Here is a 21001-nt window from a genome sequence, read left to right on the forward strand (position 1 = left end):
CTTGGCATCAGCTGCTTATGTCATATTAATTTCATATGGACTAGTAGATGGGCAATCTTTGATGTACTTTATATTGATTTTGCGTGTGTATCTGTGTGCCTGTGTGTATTACTTACATTTGATTCAGCTGACTGACTTGTCTATGTCTGAGGGGACTGATACCATGAAGATAAGGGTGTCAGATCAGTGGGCCGCCATGCTTTATTTCCCCCTCGACAAATTTACCAAAGTTTTCACGTCTCATCTTCACACCGTGGTGACAGCCCGACAGGAGGGGTCCAGCCAGACGCATGACAACGATAGGCAGCTCACGCTGACAATAATGCCACCGTTGCTCACGCTGAAGAGAGCCCGTCCCCTTTCATTCCATTGAGAAGGAATGCAGAGAGGGAGAGGGGGAAAGAAATTGAGTATTGGGAAAGAAGGGGGAGACAGACTGGCATCCAGTCAAGGCAAAAGACAGTTTTTTGATCTCCAGACGGTCTGCCACCACTATGGTAATCCTTCAGCAACACCCTTCTTCGGCTGTCAGATTGAAAAACACATGCGTGGATTATATAAACCAGGCTTGTGCACACATAGTCGACTTGTATATATGATAACACTTTTAGTAATAGATAAACAAGTACCAATGGAAATTAATTAATTATTATAATAATCAAATCTAAACACTGCACAACAAAAAAACAGGCATTGTTAATGATGACCAACTAAGCTTGGAGGTCTTTTAATTTTTATGAAGGTTGGAGATTTTAATTTGCTTTGAACACTGAGCTGGTTCTAGTAGGAGCAGTCAATGCACTGTTCTCCCGGGATGTCACTTAATGCTGTTTTGTTAGACGCCACCTGCATCTCTTTGGTACCTTGATGCATCAGCCGCTGCAATATTAGACACCAAGAGATTATGTTTATGATTGTGATCATGTTTTATAGACCTCTGCTGTTGGTTTATCAACCAGGACTGGATGTCCACTTTGGATTCTTCTGTTTTGCACTTTGTCTCTTTTTTTATGCTTTGTTTCACCAGCAGATTTATTTCCTTTTCACTTAGTTTCACTGACTGTTTAAGTTTGGGCCATAGAAAGTATTCGGTTTAGGTATTTAAAAGTAATGGGTTCTTTTTTAGGGAGTTTACGGGACTCCTTCGTCACTAAAAACTAGGATTTGCTTAGAAAAAGACTGATCGCTGTTACAATGCGCTTCTTTATAATAGTAACCCTGCACAATGAAAAATGACACATTGGGAGTGACAGACCATAACCCAGTAGCCATAACCCAGTGCATCGGGCAACATAACAAAAGGACACCGTGTGTTTAACTGAGACACGCCAGCTGCTTTGACAAAAGGTCATTGTTTTCCCCAGGAAGAAGAATGAGCAGGAGATTTGTTGTGTCTAAAATCACCTCATTTGCACATATGTACATGGAAGTGTTTGATGTCAGCAAAATACTCCTCAAATGTCTTCAAATGTCAATGTGGTTACTATTTCAGCACAGCTGCTTGTTTGCACCTAAAATCATTAGACATTTGCTTTTTGCCTTGTGCGATATGTGCAGAAAATATGTCAAACTCACTCCACTGGAAACCTGTCAAAAAATCATGACTGATTTATGTTATATGCACTATACTGAGACACATGCACACATTCATCGCGTTCAAATGCGGGTGTGTGGTTCGTCCAGATTAATGCTATTGCGTTCTTTTTTTGTTTTATATTGCGACGTTTTAATCCTGTTTCAAAAGTGAGTTTAAATCTATGACTCTGGTGCGTATCACAATAACTCACAATTTTTTCAAAATTTAAACTTTAATTAAAACTGGAAATTAAATCTATTTCCAGCCTTCTGTAATACTTGAATTTGTTTTCAGAGTTTGAAATACATCCTGTGAAGTCTAGCTTACATTTATGGAATGTATTAGGCACGTTTGTATAAAAAAGGACCCAGTGAGTAAGCAATGAAAGGAATGACATATTACACTTTAATTAAATACAAGTATATAGAAAAAAGTAGTGAAAAACCTGCATTTTTTTCTGATGAGTGCGGATAGGAATAGACAGAATAGCATAGCAAAGCAGAACCTGCTACTCAGTATATAAACATGACACTGTTTGGCTGATATGCATTAGAGTATATCAGAGTGGATTAGAGGAATGTGGAGGCAGGTTGGTGAGAAGAGATCACCTAGATTGAAAAGGGATTTCTAACACTTCTAAATGAGATATGGGCATGCATTGAGAGATAAGAAGCTGCATATGAAAATGGGTCAATTGTTCTGCAGGTTTAGATTGTGATTAAGAAGATTACATTCCTCCAGTGAGTAACAATAGCAAAGTCAGACAGCAGCCCAGTTGTTAGCCACTCTAACAGCCTGGCTGATCCCTATTCTGTCCTTTCACCAGAATTCTGAGTTTCATTTTTATGAGTTATGGGACTTAAAGTCTTAGGTTCTGCTTGTCAGGCAGCAGATTTTCTGCTGAAACAGAACATAACAAAGCATGGTGTAATTTGACTCATTCCCAGACCAGAGGCTGTTTTGATGAAACAGTGCAGGAGTGTGTCTGATCACACCACCTCATCCTCCATTTTTCAGAAAGGAATGATTAGACCAGGGCCACTTAAGCTGAAGTTAGTGGACTGCTATTGATTGATCAAACCTGGCCGTTCAGTCCTGAATAAAAGGGAGGGTTTCTGTCACACCCTAATGAAAGGGAGGCAAGGTTTGCAGCTGCCTTTGATCCTGAAGGGATTAAAACAGTCTTGCTTATACAAGTAGAAAGATCATGCCTGTCTGTTTCTCTGTCTATCTGATGCATTGCTGGGAAAGCTATACAGCTCTCTGCTGTAGAGAAGGCTATGAGGCTGGGTCAAGTCACGGTGGGGTCAAAAGATTGGAATCCCTGTGTGGCCAACTAAAAGACCACCTGCTATTTCCAAGCTTTGATCACTGGCATCATTCCTTATTATTATGACTTGTGTGTCTGCAAACAGTTGTCTTTGTAATGCATCACAAGCCTTTGACTGAAGGCAGGAGATCTGAGGATTTTGACAGTCTGTCTGTTTGCAACAAAGAAAGGAGGTTAGAATCAATAGAATCGTTTTGATATGCTCGACATCTCCTTGGACGGCATTTTGAAGGAAGTCCTGAAAAACACTAATAAACTTGAAGCCACGCTTTTAATAATTAAAGCTGATTTTCTCTGAGAGAAAACATTTTTGAGCGAGCTGGTGAGGTGGAAGGCTTTGATACAGCCTAGAAGCATTCATAAAAGTTTCAGATGTAGAGAAAGTAATTGACATTTCTCACAAGTTGGCAGTCATAACCACATGTGCTTTGCCAAGTGGACCCTCAAGTTTGTGTGGTCAGTGTCTCTCTGCTTTCCTCTCTTACTCAAACAGACTGTGCACACACATACACGCGCTTTCTGTCCGGTGCATTTTCAGTTTGATCTGTTTTATGGATTTCTCTTGCAGCTCAGTTGAAAAATCCGATTAATTGAGCCATGCTGTGAAATATCTATCAGATGAGGATGCAGTCATTTTTCAGAGTGCGAACCATGCAGTATTCATATCTCCTTGACACACACAGTGCAAAATATAAACTGTTGGTAACATTTGATTTATGCACATATCTGCCTGATTTATCTGTACGGTAACTCGCATACACACGGTAAAGCATTCACTTTATGTGATGAAGCATTCAACCAGGTTTTCAAGCCCTGGGGCAGTGGGATGCTTTGTAATATGTACAGTCACATGCTGCTCCACTGTTATCCGTGCACTTGTTGTACAGTATGCCCTTGAGAAGCACTGTTTGTACAGCCTTCCAGCTGCTCTGAGAATGATCCATTTATGTTAAATCTGGCCACCAGAGGGTTTTTGTGTGGCTATTTAATGTACACTCACTTTCCCCACATGCATGTTACCGGAAAGGGAGGTTGGATTTGTTAAACAGATGCTGCTGGCCGCTGGCAGACGCCGTAGCTCCCTGTGAACCTCACTCCTTCTCTCGAGGATTGTTGTGTGCGAGAGAGTAAAAACAGAGTGGCATCAGAGGGAAACAGTCTCTTTATGATCAGTTCATCCTTTGCCTCCAACTACCTGATCGTTAGGCTGAAGATCAGGGAGCTGCATGAGACTTGATAACCGGATGCCTAGCAAAGGAAATCCTGACATTATTGCCTATTTTGTTGAAGTTGCTGAACTCGTCAGTGTATTAGCAGGCATCAATGCATCAATAAATCAGCAATCACCCTGGGGGTTTTGACTTCTATAGATTCCTGCCACCCTGCCACCCTTTTATATACTCCATTTTATTCACTTTTAATGTGCTGGGTTGATGTATTTTATCGAGCTAGTTACTACAGAACATAAAGTAGGGATTACAACCTTGTGCATAAAAAAATCTGCCCCCGGAGAGAAATGGAAGCAATCTGTTTTTAATATACCCTTCTTTCTCATTCTCTGCAGCGTTTCTGCACTTCTGTCACTCAGCCTGCCATCCTTGTTGGCTGTGAATGTATGCAGAAACCGAGCAACATTGTTTTTATATCCCATTATCCAGAGAATTCGCCTGGCCTTCTCACCCCTCCAATACATCCTGCCACCACCCTATAATTTACTTTCTACCTGTTAAGACTTCCGGAAGCAGATGCTGTTATCTTCCTGGCTTTCAACAGCCTGTCACATCCACTACCTGCTTCCTTCTTCAAAAGCTGTCTCCCAATACCTCACTGTGTGCACTCCCCGCGGCTCCCGCTACCTGCTGGGAGTCACACCCGCTGATGTCAAACTTGGACAACTTTGGAGGAATAAAGAAGAACCAACACAAGGGTCAGGATGATGAAAGGAAGAACAGGACCTAGGAGTGGAAGACTGAAGGGCACAGTCATAACTACAGGTGTTATTTCTTTATTTTTGTTTTCCTGTTTTTTATCCAAAGCTGACTTTATTGATTTCTCTAACCTGAAACATAGCCACGGAAGAACCTTCCATCGTTCTATAGATTGGAATTGATTGCCTTGAGGCTCTCTTGTCCTGTAAATATTTGCAAAGCTTTATTGATTCCATTAACAGCTGGCTGCTGTTTGTGACAGTGGTATGGATGGTTGCTGTTGGTGAGACTAAACTAATTGTGGAAGGCCAGTTGGTTTTTTCGCAGTGCATTAACATCTTGTTTCACACGTGTAATGTTGCATATAGCCGGTTTTTGCGGAAAAGTGTGACACAAATGGTCACCTGCTTAATTTGTGAGCTCATTTTTAAAACAAACGATTGGAAGACATACAAGCTTACATTTTCTTTGTGCATATTATTCATCTTAAAAGAATGCCATAGTACGCTAGTTACTATCAGAAAAAATGTATGTTGTTATAAGGCATAAACCTTGGATGTAACCTCTTGTAGCTCAGTCTGTTGTTGATGTGATGGAAAGGAAGTGGGGACCCTCATGAGTTAAGGCAATTGTACTCTCACACCACTAGAAACCTATATGCAGCGCTCATATAGGGGTCCGTGATGAACCATACATATAAACAGTGGGTGTTTCATCCAATCTGAGGAAATGAAGGGCCGGGAGAGTGCTGCTTAAGAGCACAAGGGAGAGCGAAGTGGCCCACGCACTGCTGCTCTGTTAACCCGCATCTACTCAACCCCCACCCCCTGCATATTCTACTGTTGTCTCAGGAACACAAAGACTATTTTCAGGCAGCCAATCCTCAGCAGAGTGGCAAAATACAGTCCTGCATGGCCCTAAAAGCCTTCATGACTTTTTAATTGGTGGCTCAGGGCTCTACGTCCAGCGGTTGGAGAGTGGACCCCACTGCCAGAGCTTCACTTCTGGAAGGGATCAAATCTCCCCCGCTTGAGTCTTAGGCCTGTCAAAGCAGTCAGGCATAGAGGCAGTGGATGGGTGGCATCTGAAGGTGAGAGGGAGGGTGAGAGACAGGGTTGGCAGTGGAAAAGAGCAGTTTGCGGTTGAGAAGGGTGGATGATAGAAAGAAGCCAGGAGCGAATGTTTGTAAAGGAAGAAAGAATTTATGTGAAACTGCTGAGGGAAGGAATAGCCCTGCACCAAAATAGCAATTTCTGAGGTGAGAAAGAGTTTGTTCAGTGGAGTTGTATGAGAAAAGTTATGTGCGTGTGTAAACGTGTGTTTGTGTGTGCATGCTACATCCGACAGGGGCAACAGAACATTTGGAAGTGATGGATTGTTACAGCATACCAAACAGAGTAGGAAAGGTGGGTGGTGGATTTTATTGGAGAGCTGGAAAGGTTTTGTGATGAATAATAGTCATGAGTGAATTGGTCATTGTCAGAACCCTCCAGAGCCTATTGAATCAGCAAGGCTAGGGTTTTACAATGAGCTTCAGCCATGAAGATCGGACTGTTGGGTCGTAATAGATGGAAAGTGAGTTGATGGAGGCAGGAGGTACAATAGATGAGGCTAGCTCTCACTGCTGGAGCGGCATTTGTCTGTGGGGAAATGGGCCCCAGGAGAGACCAGTGAACCTCCCACATGCTGTGCAGAGATCAGAGAGCAATATGGATGTTTGTGATGGGCATCTGAAGGCACATGAACACATGCACACGCATGTGCACACAAAGCAGAGTATGGGTAGCTTGCTCATTGATAATGACTTGTTGACCCGCAGCTAATGATCCCTTTCATCTCAAAGCGGAGCATGATAGGCTTTGATCTGTCTGTCATTAAAGAGCTGTCGACTACTTGCACATCCCTTTAGTCTGATCAGCAATTCAAATATACATTAGCACCTTATAGAAAGATATGTACATACACGCACTGTCACAGCTTCTATACACTTACTGGACACTTTATTAGGTGCACCTTGCTAAAAGTGGGTTGGACCCCCAACACAGCATACCTTTTTCTCTTTTTCACACTATTCTGTATAAACACTTCAGACGGCTGTGTGGGAAAATCCCAGTAGATCAGCAGTTTCTGAACTGCTCAGGCCAGCCCACTAACAGCTATCCGATATTGAAAGTAATTTAAATCACCTTTGTTCCTCATTATGATGCTCGGTCTGAACTTAAACAGGTCATCTTGAACATGTCTACAGTTTTCATGTCCAAATGCGTCCATGTGATTGGCTGAGCAGATATGATCTAAAACTCAAATGAAGGTGAACACTTCTAGTATTACTGCCACATCTCTCTCACACACACACAGACACACATGCAGTGAAGCACAAAAAGTCCTTGAATCCATGCTACTCATTAAAGCACTTCATTTACTCAATATGTTAAAAGAGCAATACTAAATAAAAAAACTGATGATTTATTAATATCCAGAGTTGTAATCCACAGCATTATATGTGTATTAAAGCGCATTACTTACCATGGCATGATAAGTTAAAGTGCTTCTAATAAAATTCTTAAGTCCCTACAGGCATTTCAAAGCAGCAGCAGATCTCTGTGCAGTATCTCCTCAGTGTCTCACTAATGGGACTGATGTAAATATGTTCATTTGCAAATCTTCTCTCCAATTTAGTGCTGCTCATATTGTAGATGAAGATTATCCAGGGATTATGAGGTTTGAAAAATGCACTATTTGATGTGTATTTATGCACGGCTTATAGATGTAGTAATATGGAATTAGGTCCCATCATGAGTGGAAAATATGAATGCAAAAAAAGTGTCACTCCTACCTCCCCCATCTGGCTCCCTGTCAGGTTGTCATTTAACGATATTCATTCCCAAAAGTGGAAATTTAACAGACGTTTATGATGCAAATCACAAGCTATAACTCTGTGTGGTGTGGAGGGCCACATTAAGCCTTCAAATCACTCATGCCTTTGCTTGGGCGCCAGTAACATTATGCCATATCTGCTTGATCGTCTGCACATATTTCAGTGTGCTATTGCAGCCAACAGCAGTCAATCCCTCCACTTTGTAGGTCCTTAGAGGCGGAGAAAGTTCAGAGAATTGCCAACATGATTTTTTTTACACTGGCGTGTTAAGAGCACTGGTGGGAACATTTCAATAACACAGCGTTGAAAAAAAAAAGCTCACTGAATACATTAACCTGATGAAAGATGGTGTTGCTATTTAAATTTATGTAATTTCTAACGATAACCTTCAGGATATACATGACATTGTGTGAAGACTAAAATTGCTGTGGTTGTAATTCCTTTTTGTACATAAAGTGCTACTTGCATATGTATAAGACTGTGCCACAAATAGAGCTAACCTTGGTTTTTACTTTCAGAAATTTAAAACTTCCTAGCACCTTTCCACTCAACATTCCTTTGCATGGGAACTGGATATGTTGCAGTGCAGAGAGTTAAAGGTTTAGGATGGGACAGGCTGGATTCTGGTTCTTAATCTTTGCTGTTTTCCAAAATGGAAGAAAACATCCTTGCCAATATCACTGCAGCACTTGGAGCGATGTTGTGAGTGCGGGTTTAAGTGTATAATTAGAAAAACATCATCAGCCTCATATATTAGATAGCATTGTTGGCACCGGGCTCAAAGCTGTAGTTATGTTGTGAGTGTTATAAAAAAGCTATTGATTAAGGGGTATGGTTTTCCTGTGAGGTAGATTGCAATTTATAGATCAAAATGACACAGTCTTTTCAAGTAGAAATGCTGGCTTGTTGCATTAATCATGAGGAGAAGCGATGACAGGCATTTTTGAAGGAGATGGGTGGTAAGGTACAAAGATATGTGTGTGTGTGTGTAACAAATGCTGTATGTAATCAAATTTAGAGGACAGATATTCCGCTTTCTTACCTTAAATTACCTCAATTAAAATCACACCTTTAATCTTCTTGTGCGGTCTGTAAAAATTAAGCGTTTAATCATTATTCATTATTTTCACTCGCAAGCACGCACACATTTATAGTATTCACATAGGACGTTGTTATGCGCAGCAGTTTTAAGAAGGATTGTTTAAAGGATTGTCAAGAAGAGCGCGAAACAATTAGTATTTCTGACTGCGAATTTTTCCTGCTTTGTTCAAGTTGCACGCTTCCCACTCAGCACCCGTTACTGTATCGGGTAATTGAGATGAGCAATGTGGTGTGAAGTCATGTAAGAACCAGCCAAACGCTACCATTAGCATAATGTCAGTGCGTTCAGATCTTTGTCTGCCTGCTGGCGTAGTGCTGGCTGCCTGTCTTCAGACAGTGCCACAGAGCTGTGTTTCTCCTCTGTGTTCGCTCCTGCTTGAGGTGCGCGTGCACTTCAGAGAAAAGAACCGGCGAAGAGAACTGTGTTGATGTCTCAAAGGTCAGATGAGTGACCTGCATGGAGGCTGGCAGTTTTGAGTGGCCATCTGAAGGAACTCAAAATTGGGGGGGAGGGGTTAGCTGTCACACCACACAGAGAAGTACTTGGTGGTCTACAGCAGCTTGGATGTTGGAAGAAAATAATGGTCGTGGGCCTCTCTTTAATGTGTTCTGGGCAGGGAGTGATGTGACAAGCTCCGTTCTGTCAGCTCTTACATTCCAGAGGTCTCAATTAGGAACAGGGGCTCTGTGCTCCCACAGACTGCCTAGTAGGAGCACAGGGCACCCCGTGGGAGCATCTGGTACACGTCAGACTTACCAAAATTAGAAAACATGAAAACAAGCATGTATTCCACCTTACATACACTCTCTGGCTCTTCTAATATAATATCTGTGACTCTTTCCCGTCAAAGACCCGTTATTGCTCACAAGTAATCGAGTCTGTTTGACCTATCGTAAGTGTGAGAAACTCCTAGTCCCTGAGTGGATTATGCATTCACACCAAAGAAGGTGTTTGTTCTCTGCAAAACAGGTAAATAAAGCATTGCCAACACTGATTGCTGTTCACTCCTAGGCTCAGCGGAAGGAAGGGAGACAGACAGGCAGGCCGTGTAAATGTAATGAAGGGAGATAATAATTCTTTTTTTCTGTCAGCTGCTCTCTGCCATTAACATTTACTGCCAGCCCCTGCCGTTCACTGCTTGGCGCCCATGCACTCTGCCACACTGATAAGAATCACAATCACCAGCTATTCCACGCGCATATATTATAATGGCAGGCACCGTGATACCTTGCACTTAGCAAAACACTATTAGCATGCCAGTTGCATCGCTCCCATTCAGAGGTTCAAAGGGTTTGGTTGGGGAGAAAAGCACGGATGGGACATGGCAGTTTGAGTCCACGCATTTAGCCTCATAAAAATTCTGGTGTCTTTATCTTAAAGACACACTGTCACAAGCGCGCGAGGTTGAAAATGTGAGCACACATTTTTATGCACAGGGACACACCTGTACACACGGGAGCGTGAGGGACAGAGGCGAACAAGTACCACACAGGTTTTCAGATTGTTAAGAGAGTGAGTCCAAAAGCGTACAAGTTTATCTGTATGTTAATGATGAGGGGAACTGGCCCAGATTTGTTTAACGCATCAAGCAATTAAATCAAGACTTGTCTAATAGCTGCATCTTTGCTGAGCTGCCCACGGGTCCCAAGATGGACAGGCAAGGCAGCATTGCAGGTGGATCTGATTATCTCTGTCTCAGTGCGTGTGAAATAATGTTTCCCCCACCATACCATCTACTAATTAGGATCTAATTATCCAGCCTAGTGTAAACAATCACAGCAGATGGCATTATGCACAGTATTAACTCTAATGACCCGGGGCCCTGTAGAATTCACATTTCAACGCACTTGCTTATTTTATTTATTTATTCCATTAGCCTACTTTCTTTTTTTCAATTCACTTAGGCCTGTTTTCAACCTTCTCATTCCCCGAGAAAAGACTACCCCTCTTCCTGTTCCCAATGATGCTCTTACAGTCCTTTTTTTTCTTCTTGTATTTGCTCCTTGTTTCACTTACTGGCATTTATCTATTTCTCTGGGTTTATTTTTGAAAAATATCAATTAGATCTCACAAAGATCAAGTAAAAATGTGTACCTATTTCTGCCACCTACAACCACCTGCCTTCTCTCTAGTGGGTAGGAAAAAAAAGGGAAAGTCATAACGATACGTGTATGTGATCTTGCGCACAAAGGCTCACTTCTTCCCCCAAACTGTAGAGGCTGTCTGTCACAGCTGGGAAATAATACTGTGATGTCAGTCACACTACACCAGGTGGGACGTCTGGATCATTTCCCATTGCACTGAACCCAAAAGAGTTCTCCAAACCTCACTTCCTTAAGACCAAAACAGTTTCATACATTTTGTCCTTTGAAAGGAAGAAATTGCCTTGTGTCTAGCGTACATTTCTATGATACATTGATTTGTTGGATGCAAGGCTATGTTCACAGCTCACTGCTGCAGTGCATAAATCTTGTTTGAGTGCCACAAAGTCAGGGAGGATTCCCAGCTTTATCTTGTACAGCGCTATGACTATCCCTTCATGATTAAAGACACAACTTTCTTAAATCTAGCTACAGTTGTTCATCTGCGGTTTCCTCTACTGCTCATCGGACAAGGTTGAGCTGACTAGAGACTCAATGCTGCAGAGGGTGTGTAATGGTGGTTGTGGGTGTGCGAGGTCTCATTAATTGATGCCGGGCCTTGTGCCTATGCTCCTCTGCGTGCCGTGTTCTCTGCCAGGAGCTGGACTTGCTAATTAGGCTCCTGGATATCACAGACATGTCCCTCGGTACGCCATACAATATACTGCTAGTGACTCAGTAACACTGGTAAGGAAAGTGAGAGAGAGTGGGACTAAAGGATAGAGGATACAGAGTGAGGAGGGGTGCAAAGAGACATAAAAAGATGGAGAGACATCTTGGCAGAGAGCTCAGAAGGAAGGGACATGGAGAGTAAGAGTGTGTGAGAGATGACAACTGATGAGAGGCCAGGGAAAGAAAGTAGGAAAACGACTGTACTGGGAGAGATCAAGGCTGCCGAGACGGAGAGATAGTCACAACATGCAGAAAGGAAACTGTTATTGTGGGGAAAGGGGGGAGAAAAAAAAGAAAAGAAACTTAAGATGGGAAGAGAAAAAAGGAGGAGGAAATCAAAAAGAGGAAGATAGTTTGAGACAGGCAGAGCATAGCAGAGAGGTAGAGGAAAGCACTCAGCGGAGCAGTGAGGCAAACAGGGAAGAATTCCAAACAGAAAGGGTGTGTGCGTTTGAGTGTGTGTGTGACTGTGAATTTGTCCATGCTGCCGGCTGGAGTGTGTGTCCAGATAATTCAATCTGCTGCCCATTGACTGGGCTCCCGCTCCGTCTTCACTCCTAATTAAATCTCCATTTGTTGGCTGGATGCTACTGCTTCTAATTGTGTTGCTCTAGCCTCCTGTAGACACACAGGCACACCTCAACACACACACACACACACGGGCCCTGCAGTGGGTAGGATCCCAGACACGTCACCGCGCTACATTACACCTCAATTAATCACATCAATTACACATCAATTAACCCATGGCAATCCACTAAACACAGCTGGGATGCAGGCAGCATTTCATCTGTAGCAACCTGAGGACTCTTTCTGCAACATCAAAGCAGGCGCTGCATCAAAAAGAAAAAAAAATTCAAAAATTCAGATCAACTTAACATGAAAAATCCATAGTCCCTTTTCATTTCCTCCTCCAAGCAGAGAGCATAATTATAGGAGTATATGAGCTTTAAATAGCATGTCACGGGTTCTATATTTCCACAGCATAAGATCTCATAGGGGGCTTGTTCATTCTGGATTGCAAACAAAAGAGCATAAGCAGGAGTTGTGGGTGGACATCAACCTATCAAATACCACATACAGATGTTGAACTATGGGCCATTTCCCTAAATGAAGGCTCTTCATCTCGTCTTCCTGTTTCAGGTCTGGCGTGCTTGCTTGACTTCTACTGTAATGGGTCACTTCACCTTGGTGCCTTGTGTTGGAGGACACACTCCTCAATCTTTTCATTGCTCTCCTCCCTACTATCACTTTCCTCATCTCATCATTTCTTTACACCAATTCTCAATGTGTCTTTGACATTATCATTAAGCACTGTGTTTCTTTTTACCATCTGTTTCAATGCCGCTCTCGCTTCCTTCTCTCTGTATTCTCCCACTCAATCGCTTGCTTAATTCTTCCTTTAGTGTCGGTCTGCTTTATGACTCGACTAGGTGATAGAGTGTAAATCGACAAGGTACCTGCTGTCACGGTGACGCAACCTCACCTTCAGAACCAACCATGTTCCGAAGGGCAGGTGGGCGGGGTGGTGGTGATGGTGGGGGTGGGACGCTGAGGGGTATATACACTTTTTAGTGTGCGCTTATGTGACTTCTAAAGAGCTCTGTATCCTCACTCCAGCATTCTTATCTCAACTCGTGAAGCACCATGTTAAGACGATCTATTATACATGTGTGTCAGTGTTCTTCTGTATGTGCGAATTCATAAGGGAAGAGCTTCATCAGCTTTCAAAATGCTTTTAACCCCTCTCCATCAACCCCGCAACCCACACCCTTACACCATCCCATTACTAGGCCAAGGTCATAGCCATGACAGTTGCATAACCCCCATCAGAGGGTAACCATGGCCCATTTCGTATCTTAAGGTCCAATTCAAGAGCCTAAATGACAGCTCTAAATTTTCCAGTATGACATGATGCACCATGGGTGGACTGAAGGTGGGAAGTTATACACACATATACAGTATGAGTGCATTTGTGTTGAGCTTCCAAGATAGAGTGAGAAATGAATACAAATGGACCTTCAAAGGAAACAGGCACCGCTAACCACTATAGCTAAATATCAGAGATGCATTTGAGCCAAGTGCCAGCTAGGATGCTGTTACGTCGGCTCAAATGCAGGTGGCTGAGGATTAAACAGAGGTCAGAAGAGCTCCCTGCTGCTGGTGTGGAGCTGGGGTAAGAAGGTTAGGCAAAAAAAAAAGCTAGAGAATGAATATAAGACAAAAGCTGAATGTGAACACCGTTTGTGTGATTGCATGCCAGCATGGTGCAATGGGGAGCACAATGGCCTTTGGTTTATAAAGCTACCCCAGTGCCTGTGGTCTTTGTCTCACTGCCATTAAAATTCTGTGTATGCAGCGGGGGACCCGGCTGGAGCCATGCCACCATTCAACCTCAGCTGTCAGGTTAGAATAAGGTGTTTTTATATCTGTGGTGAATGGGCTGTGGTGGTGCAGACTGACTGTTAGGGGCAGCTGCTCTGCACAGCAGCCACATTATAAAAGCCCTCCTGGTCCTTCCATGCCAGTTTTCGGTCATCCATAGACCTGCTTGCTTCAGTTAGCTTTTACCTCTGGTCATAGTGGTGTAAGAATTGTTCCTCTATAAGGAATTTCCCCTAGCTTTCCATCTAGACATGAAACCTGCAGGTAACAATGTTGTGCACCTGCCAAACACTGCACTATCACTTCATGCTTCATAGGAAGGGAACTGTTCTCTGGTTAATTCCAGTCTCTGGAAGAAAAGAACTTTTCAGCTTCCTTAAACACTTATATTCTGCGATCCTCTGGAACAGGTTTGCATAAAGGACACTGACTTGTTTTCCATAGCGTCTCATCAGCCATGACCAACACGATGCTGCCCCCATTATTCTTCACTGTTGGGATGGTATCAAGGAGGTAATGAGCCTAGCCGGTAATGTGTCTGGTGTCCTCAGAATGTAACGTTAGGAACTGAGGCTAAAAAAGTTCTGGTTTTATCTGACCAGAGAATCTTGTTTATCACGTCCTGAGACTCCCTTAGGTAATCTTTTGCAACATCAAAGCTTGCTGTTATGTTTTTCAACAAGAAGAGACTTCATCTGTCTCCTCACACTACCATAAAAAAAACCAAAACCCCAAAATCAGTGCAGTGTTGTTTCTCCCACCTTCACACTGGACCTAAGAAGTAGATGTTGGGGTTCTTTGTCACCTCTCCTCCGAGGTTTCTTCCTTGATTACTCAGTTTAGCTTGGCCAAGTTCTGGGAAATATCATATATTCTACTGATGTCTTATGTTTAGGTCTTTTGAAGGCCACTCCTGGAATTTTTCACTGAAGCACAGAGAATCAAGCAAAAAAAATGAGAGATTGAAGTTAAATTTTATGCACATGCCAAACCCAAACCTAATTCACATCCTTTGTCATAGCAAGGGGTCTATAATGGTTTCCTGTGCTTTTTCTTTTAATGTTTTAAGAACGCTTTTAAAGTTCTCGTTGTCTTTCTGGGTGATTTGTGTGGAGTGATAAAAAAACAGATTGGGCATGAAGAAATTTTAGCATTGAGCTATAAGAAAGCTGAACACTTTCTGAATGCAGTGGATATAATATGTGTGTGCAAGTTAGGGCTGCCACAAACGATTATTTTGATAGTCGACTAGTCAGCGATTACTTTTGCGATTAGTCGACTAATCAGATCATCATCCATTGAACATACAGCATACAGCTTATTGCACCAGCAGCATCTGCTCTTATATAACTATCATTAGCTTTCAGCTTTAAGTGTTTAAGGTATGTGCTAACTAAAAATAAAGACAAGATGATAGTTTATTAAATTTTAATGACATTTGCAGAGAGTTTCGGTGGAGTTTAATAAACTCCTTGCTATCTAAAATATAACAGGACACCGGAGTAAATTCTCCAGCATCTCACACTTCTGATGATCAGCTGTCTGCTTGACGTTTATTCAGCTGTGTAAAAACTATAACTTTAATCTCATCCAAACCGATTTACTCAGGAACAAATAAAACACTGAAAAAAGCCAAACAACATTTTGAAGTTATCTAAGTGACTCATATATCATGTTTAACCTGAGTAGCAAAAGACGGCGGTGGGTTTGAAAACGATCTGCCGGGAGTCCGTGTTCTCACGGCTCTAGTTAGCCTAGCCCCCGGCTAGCTATCGAGCTAGTGGGTAACAGATGTCTCAGAAAACGTCGGAGCGCTTTTGAAAATATGTGGTGTCTTGATAAACTGAGCAGATATTTGAGGTTTACACAGCTACATTCTCGCCTGAAAATATGTTAAACGTTTATTTTGTGACCCAGAAAGAATAATAAGAGTAATATTAAAACTAACCAGCTGCCGCCATTGTTGGAAACTAAGCAGGGCCGCGATGGGCCGCGCTATGAATTCTGGGACACAGTTTCTTCTTCTTCGGGGTTTAACGGCAGCTGGCATCCTTGGACATGCAGTGCTGCCATCTTCTGTTTCAGTCCATTATTACACTCTTAAATCCTACTACTGATTCCTGCGTCTTTTGTGATCTTACAAAACTTCAAACGACGCGTCGACTATTAAATTAGTCGTCGACGATTTTGATAGTCGACGTAATCGTGACTAGTCGACTAATCGTGGCAGCCCTAGTGCAAGTCTATTATACTGTAGAATTTGCTCCACAAGGCCACAGTGGTTTAAAAAGAGATGACCCCTAAGAGAAATATTACCTGTGACACCAGAGTGTTGTAAGATATAATACACAGGTGCGGTACACTGACCCCCAAATCTTAAAGCTCTATTGTGCCTATCAAATGTGAAAACAAACAGAAAACCCGCACTCGCTGCTAAGTATTCTTTTTAGTATTCATTGCTGGGCAAGACGAACCTATTTAGACTGATGATGAGAAGTAGATCATGCTGATATGTCAAAGCCAAAGCACATTTGTCTTGCTAAACAATAAAAATTAAGAAGAATACTTTTCATTGAGTCCTGACATGTGCACACTCTGTATTGACAGAACTTTGTGCTCCTGTAAGAGCATGCGTGTCAATTTTCGCATGCAAAGAAAAAGTTATCCTAACTTTGACTTATGCAATGACAGTGCATCTATTCACACTTGTGTATTTTTCTGCCATGAAAATGTAATCCTGCCATTGACACCACACATGCAGAGCCTACCACTGACACCAACATGGATCAGCAGCGTGTGTCCTCAGTGTTTCACTGTGAAGTTCAGAAAGCACAGTGAGGGAGAGAGAAATCCGCATCCGACAAGAGGTTCTCCACTGGAAACTCATTAGATCCCAGAGGCCAGTCTTCGGAGGAGCTGACCTTGTCTTCTGTCAGCATTAAGAACTGTTGGCGGTCACAGGTCATTTAAGTTCTTACAGAGTCTCAAAAAGAAGATCACTTCAGCTGGGTCTTGTGTGGATAGCAATCATTTCTTGGGGTACGCAGCAGAAATTCTGCACACTTATGTCATGCAAGACTTATTTCCTGTTCGTGCTGGCTTTGGTCCTGAAAATATACACTTTGCTCTAGATGTGAAATTGGTCACAAGTGCCACAGATAACCACTGTTCGGGGAGTCATTATTAGAGCTTGTGTGAATGTGTCATATGAGGCAGAAAAAATGTGAATGCATGAATGGTGCTGAAACAGGTAACTGCGGTGGTGATTACAGGGCACTCAATTCCGCAGTCCACAATTTCACAACAGTAAGTTGGTATTATGTATTGCCCCAGACGATCGATGTGTGAGTTTAGGTTTTTTCATGTGCATGTCTCTAATGGTGGCTTTTTGATAGAGCCATACCGCTAAGTGCACATAGCCACCAAAACCCCAAACCAGCTGGAAGTGGTTGGGTGTGTGTTTATTCAGCCATAAGTGTATGTTTTGGGATTTTCTGTGTGTGTATGTGCAGATATGTGTGTGTGTGTCAAGTACAAATGCATTTACTAGAGGACAGAATTATAGCAAAGCCACCACTCAGCAGCTAGTGTCTGGGGAAAAATAGGGACGGCTTCTCCATTTGGGCTCAGACAAAGATCAGTTTGAAGTGGCTGTTGGGTTTAACAGTGTTTGTTTTTGAAAAGTTCATGTAAGGGTGGTAGAAAGAATGGATTACCCAGGTAGTTTTATCAAAAAAAGAAGAAAAAAAATTGCAAGTTTTGATCTTTTTGTATGATAGAAAATGGACTAAGCTGCAGCTAAGCATAGTGTGTGATTTGTGGCAAGCATGATTGCCGACGTGAAACACAAAGGTGCATAGTCGTTCTTTTATTTTCTGTTTCAATCAGGTCCAATTTGCTGTATCCCCTTCTCTGCCCAGCGAAGGCTGCCCTCACGTTCACCCAGTTCCGCCACACCATCCTCTGCATTTACTGCCATAAATCTTGGCTGTGAACTTGCATATGGGTGCGGAGAGCAAGGGTGGCTCCAGTAATCAGCCATGAGAGTGACTCACCTAGTAGACACAGTACCAGGCATGCTCCAGGCCACAGCGGCATACTGCAGCTATTAATACAGACTTTAATTAGCCCGCCACAAACACTGGCACAATCAGCTCAGTGTCGCCCATGGCTCGTGAGGCAGACAGATCAATAGGTCTGATCATGCCTTTTTCATCAGCTCAAATGAAAGCACTTTGTCTCCAAGCTCAGCCCTGGACCTTGCATATCACCTTAAAGTCTTTTTGTGGCTGTACTGGCTGTGTGCAGTGTTGCGGATGAGGCCTGTATAATCTGGTTGCATTAGGGAACTATAAAGATAAATGAAGGGAGGCACAGAGTATAACTCATCCTGTCACAGAAAGGATTTTAAGACGGGGAAACTTTGTGTTTTCTAAAGCAGCCCCTATCACCCCTACCCCCCAACGCTTCCTAATTTCTCACTCTCTCCACCTCTAGCATGCTTGTTTTTCGCAGTATTTTTCTCCATCTGCTTTTGGCCTATTCCTCTTCCCCCTTCCCTCCATCTCCCTCTTCTTGCCTGTCTCCCTCCCCATCCTCTTTTACTGATGTAGAGGTATGGAAGTGTTCATTTACACTTCTTCTGCTGCACAAATTGCTCTTCTACCTCTATGCCAGCACATTTCAATTTGAAATAAAGGAGTAAGCTGCTTTCGCGGTAACAACTTATTCCGTGTGCTTTTTGGCAAGCTTTTCTGTTGACCTTCAAGTTCCCAATCAGTGCAGAAGAAAAATGGAAATAGCTTGTTCTGAGTCCTCTTTTTTTCCCTGTGAATTGCTCAAATTGTGTTGTGTCTCCTCGCAGAGGTTACTGAATCACTGCCATTTTTACTACCCTCACTCAGCTGCTTCGCTTTTTCCTTCTTTTTCTTCCTTTTTACTCATCTTTTCCTTTATGTTTTGTATGACTCAGTTTTCCTTCTTCTTCTTCTTCTCTTTCTTTTTCTAATAGATGATGTCCCACCTTATTTTAAGATGGAGCCTCCTCAAACCCAGGTTCACCTGGAGGGAAATCGCTTAGTACTTACTTGCATGGCTGAGGGCAGCTGGCCCCTGGAATTCAAATGGATCTACAATGGTACTGAGCTTACACGTTTCTCCTTGGAATACAGGTGAGGAATGCAACCTTGCTTGCCTGCAATAATTCTTTTTTTCCCTTATCTTAACCCTAAGTATCTTACTACATGAGGACATTTTAGAGGCATTTAATTGTAACTAATAGCACAATTGCTCATTTTTATTCATATTCCAAACTCATTTCTATGGATTTATTCAGGACTGATTTGGCTGCATATCTCCCTTGAAACATAGCATCTTGTGTTCAAGGGATTATCAAATTTATTCCGATTTGTATCTCACACTGCATTCAACATTCCGAGATGGTGTGTGCAGATAAATATTCTTTACTCTCCCCTCTCTTGCGGTTTGCTGAAACTATCACTGCCGTAATAAAATCAGACAATGCAAATTCTTTTTTATCAGCTTATATGGTGTGGATGGGCCACTTTGATCTGTGAGCTGTAGTATGCTTTTTCACTTATTTTGGAGATGTTCTGGACACCTCGTATTACATATTTCAGCCTCTAAACACAATGTTGAATTATTGGAACAACTCAGCGTGGTAAAAGAAGTGTTCACCCTGCGCTAACAAGTCCTCTGTGCATGTGTGCGTGTGTGCCCACTTCTACATGTACAGTATGCTTGTGTAGCATTATGCCTGCATGCGAGTTAACAGGTGACAGATGCAGTCCACAGTGGAAGTCACTTTCGATCCAATTTTAGCACAGTTTCCTAGACTCCACTCACAGTCATACCAAAACCCTAGACATGGACAGACACGCTAAGGTGGTAGTGTCTGATTGCTATCGCTGCCCCCCTCCCCACCATCCCTTCGCTGCCTGTTATACCTACCTTCTTTCACACATCCTCTCTCTCCCCTTCATCTTTTTCTTCTCTCCTTGTCTTTCCTAAGCATTTGGCTGCGCTCTCACGTGGCTTAGTCTCTGGGTCTGCCTTGCAGGCCAGCCCTCTGCTTGTTATTCTTCACCAGCCCTGATCAAAGAGGAGAACTGGAATCCATTTAATCAGACCCCCCACCCCCCCTTACCCCCCGAATTGCAGTGCAGGGGGGAACATGGCTGGGGTGGAAGCTACACTCCTAAGTGGCTGTAGCAAACGGGAGTAACTGCTTAGGTTATTTTGCTAGTATTTCACATGCACCATCTAACATGAATGCACATCAAGGGGGAGAGACGGAGCTGTGGATGGCCAGAACATGCGCTTGGTGCTTGTTTGATTCATCAGGCTGAAGATGGAGGAATCGCGTTTTGTGAGTCCTGCCAGTCAGGACCTGCGCTCTACATTAAAATTTCATTCTTCCTTCTCTGGTTTACTGTCCACTGTCCAGGATTACATCAGCAGCAAATAACACTTCAAAGATGCGCTGTTATTTTCCTTTTTTTAGACCATTTATGTCTTATTACAAAGAGGAATGTCATTAAGGCACCGTTTCAGGTGCCCACTGAAACATGTCAATTAATTTAGCATCTTGAGTGTGGGTGATAATAGCAGCAAGATGACAAATGTTGCTGTCTGTCATGCTGATGATGACTAATTGCAGTTGTGTTGCGTGTGCCCATTAGGTACCTGATCCCCTCGCTGGACCGATCGCACGCTGGCCATTACCGCTGTATTGTGAGAAACCGAGTTGGTGCTATAATGCAGTGCAGCACTGAAGTGCAGGTTGCCTGTGAGTAAAGGATTCTTTCTATACATCCTCCATTCTGGCAGATTAAGGGCAAGACACTGTTTTTGTGAAAAGCTCGTCATGCACACTATGTGGATGAGTCACTTTGTTTTAAGGCGCTTAGCTTTTGAAAAAGGTACATAACATTAATGCTAATAATGGCAATTGTTTATTTCCATCCTTT

General features: G+C 42.7%; 1 protein-coding gene across 5 annotated transcripts in view; it reads left to right on the top strand.

Moving 5' to 3' along the window:
* LOC146576266 (protein sidekick-2-like) overlaps window positions 1–21001 on the top strand; it is an 83917-nt gene that overhangs the window by 27322 nt on the left and 35594 nt on the right. For all 5 annotated transcript variants that reach the window (XM_085271402.1, XM_085271398.1, XM_085271399.1 and 2 more), the window contains exons 2-3: window positions 19024–19183; window positions 20714–20820. In XM_085271402.1, the coding sequence (XP_085127528.1) occupies window positions 19024–19183; window positions 20714–20820 (267 nt within the window). The remainder of the gene's footprint in view (window positions 1–19023; window positions 19184–20713; window positions 20821–21001) is intronic.

This window comes from Mchenga conophoros, linkage group LG4 (genome assembly GCF_057382185.1).
Source record: "Mchenga conophoros isolate Kocher_MC1m ecotype Shallow Benthic linkage group LG4, M_conophoros_male_GT1.1, whole genome shotgun sequence".
NCBI lineage: Eukaryota > Metazoa > Chordata > Actinopteri > Cichliformes > Cichlidae > Mchenga > Mchenga conophoros.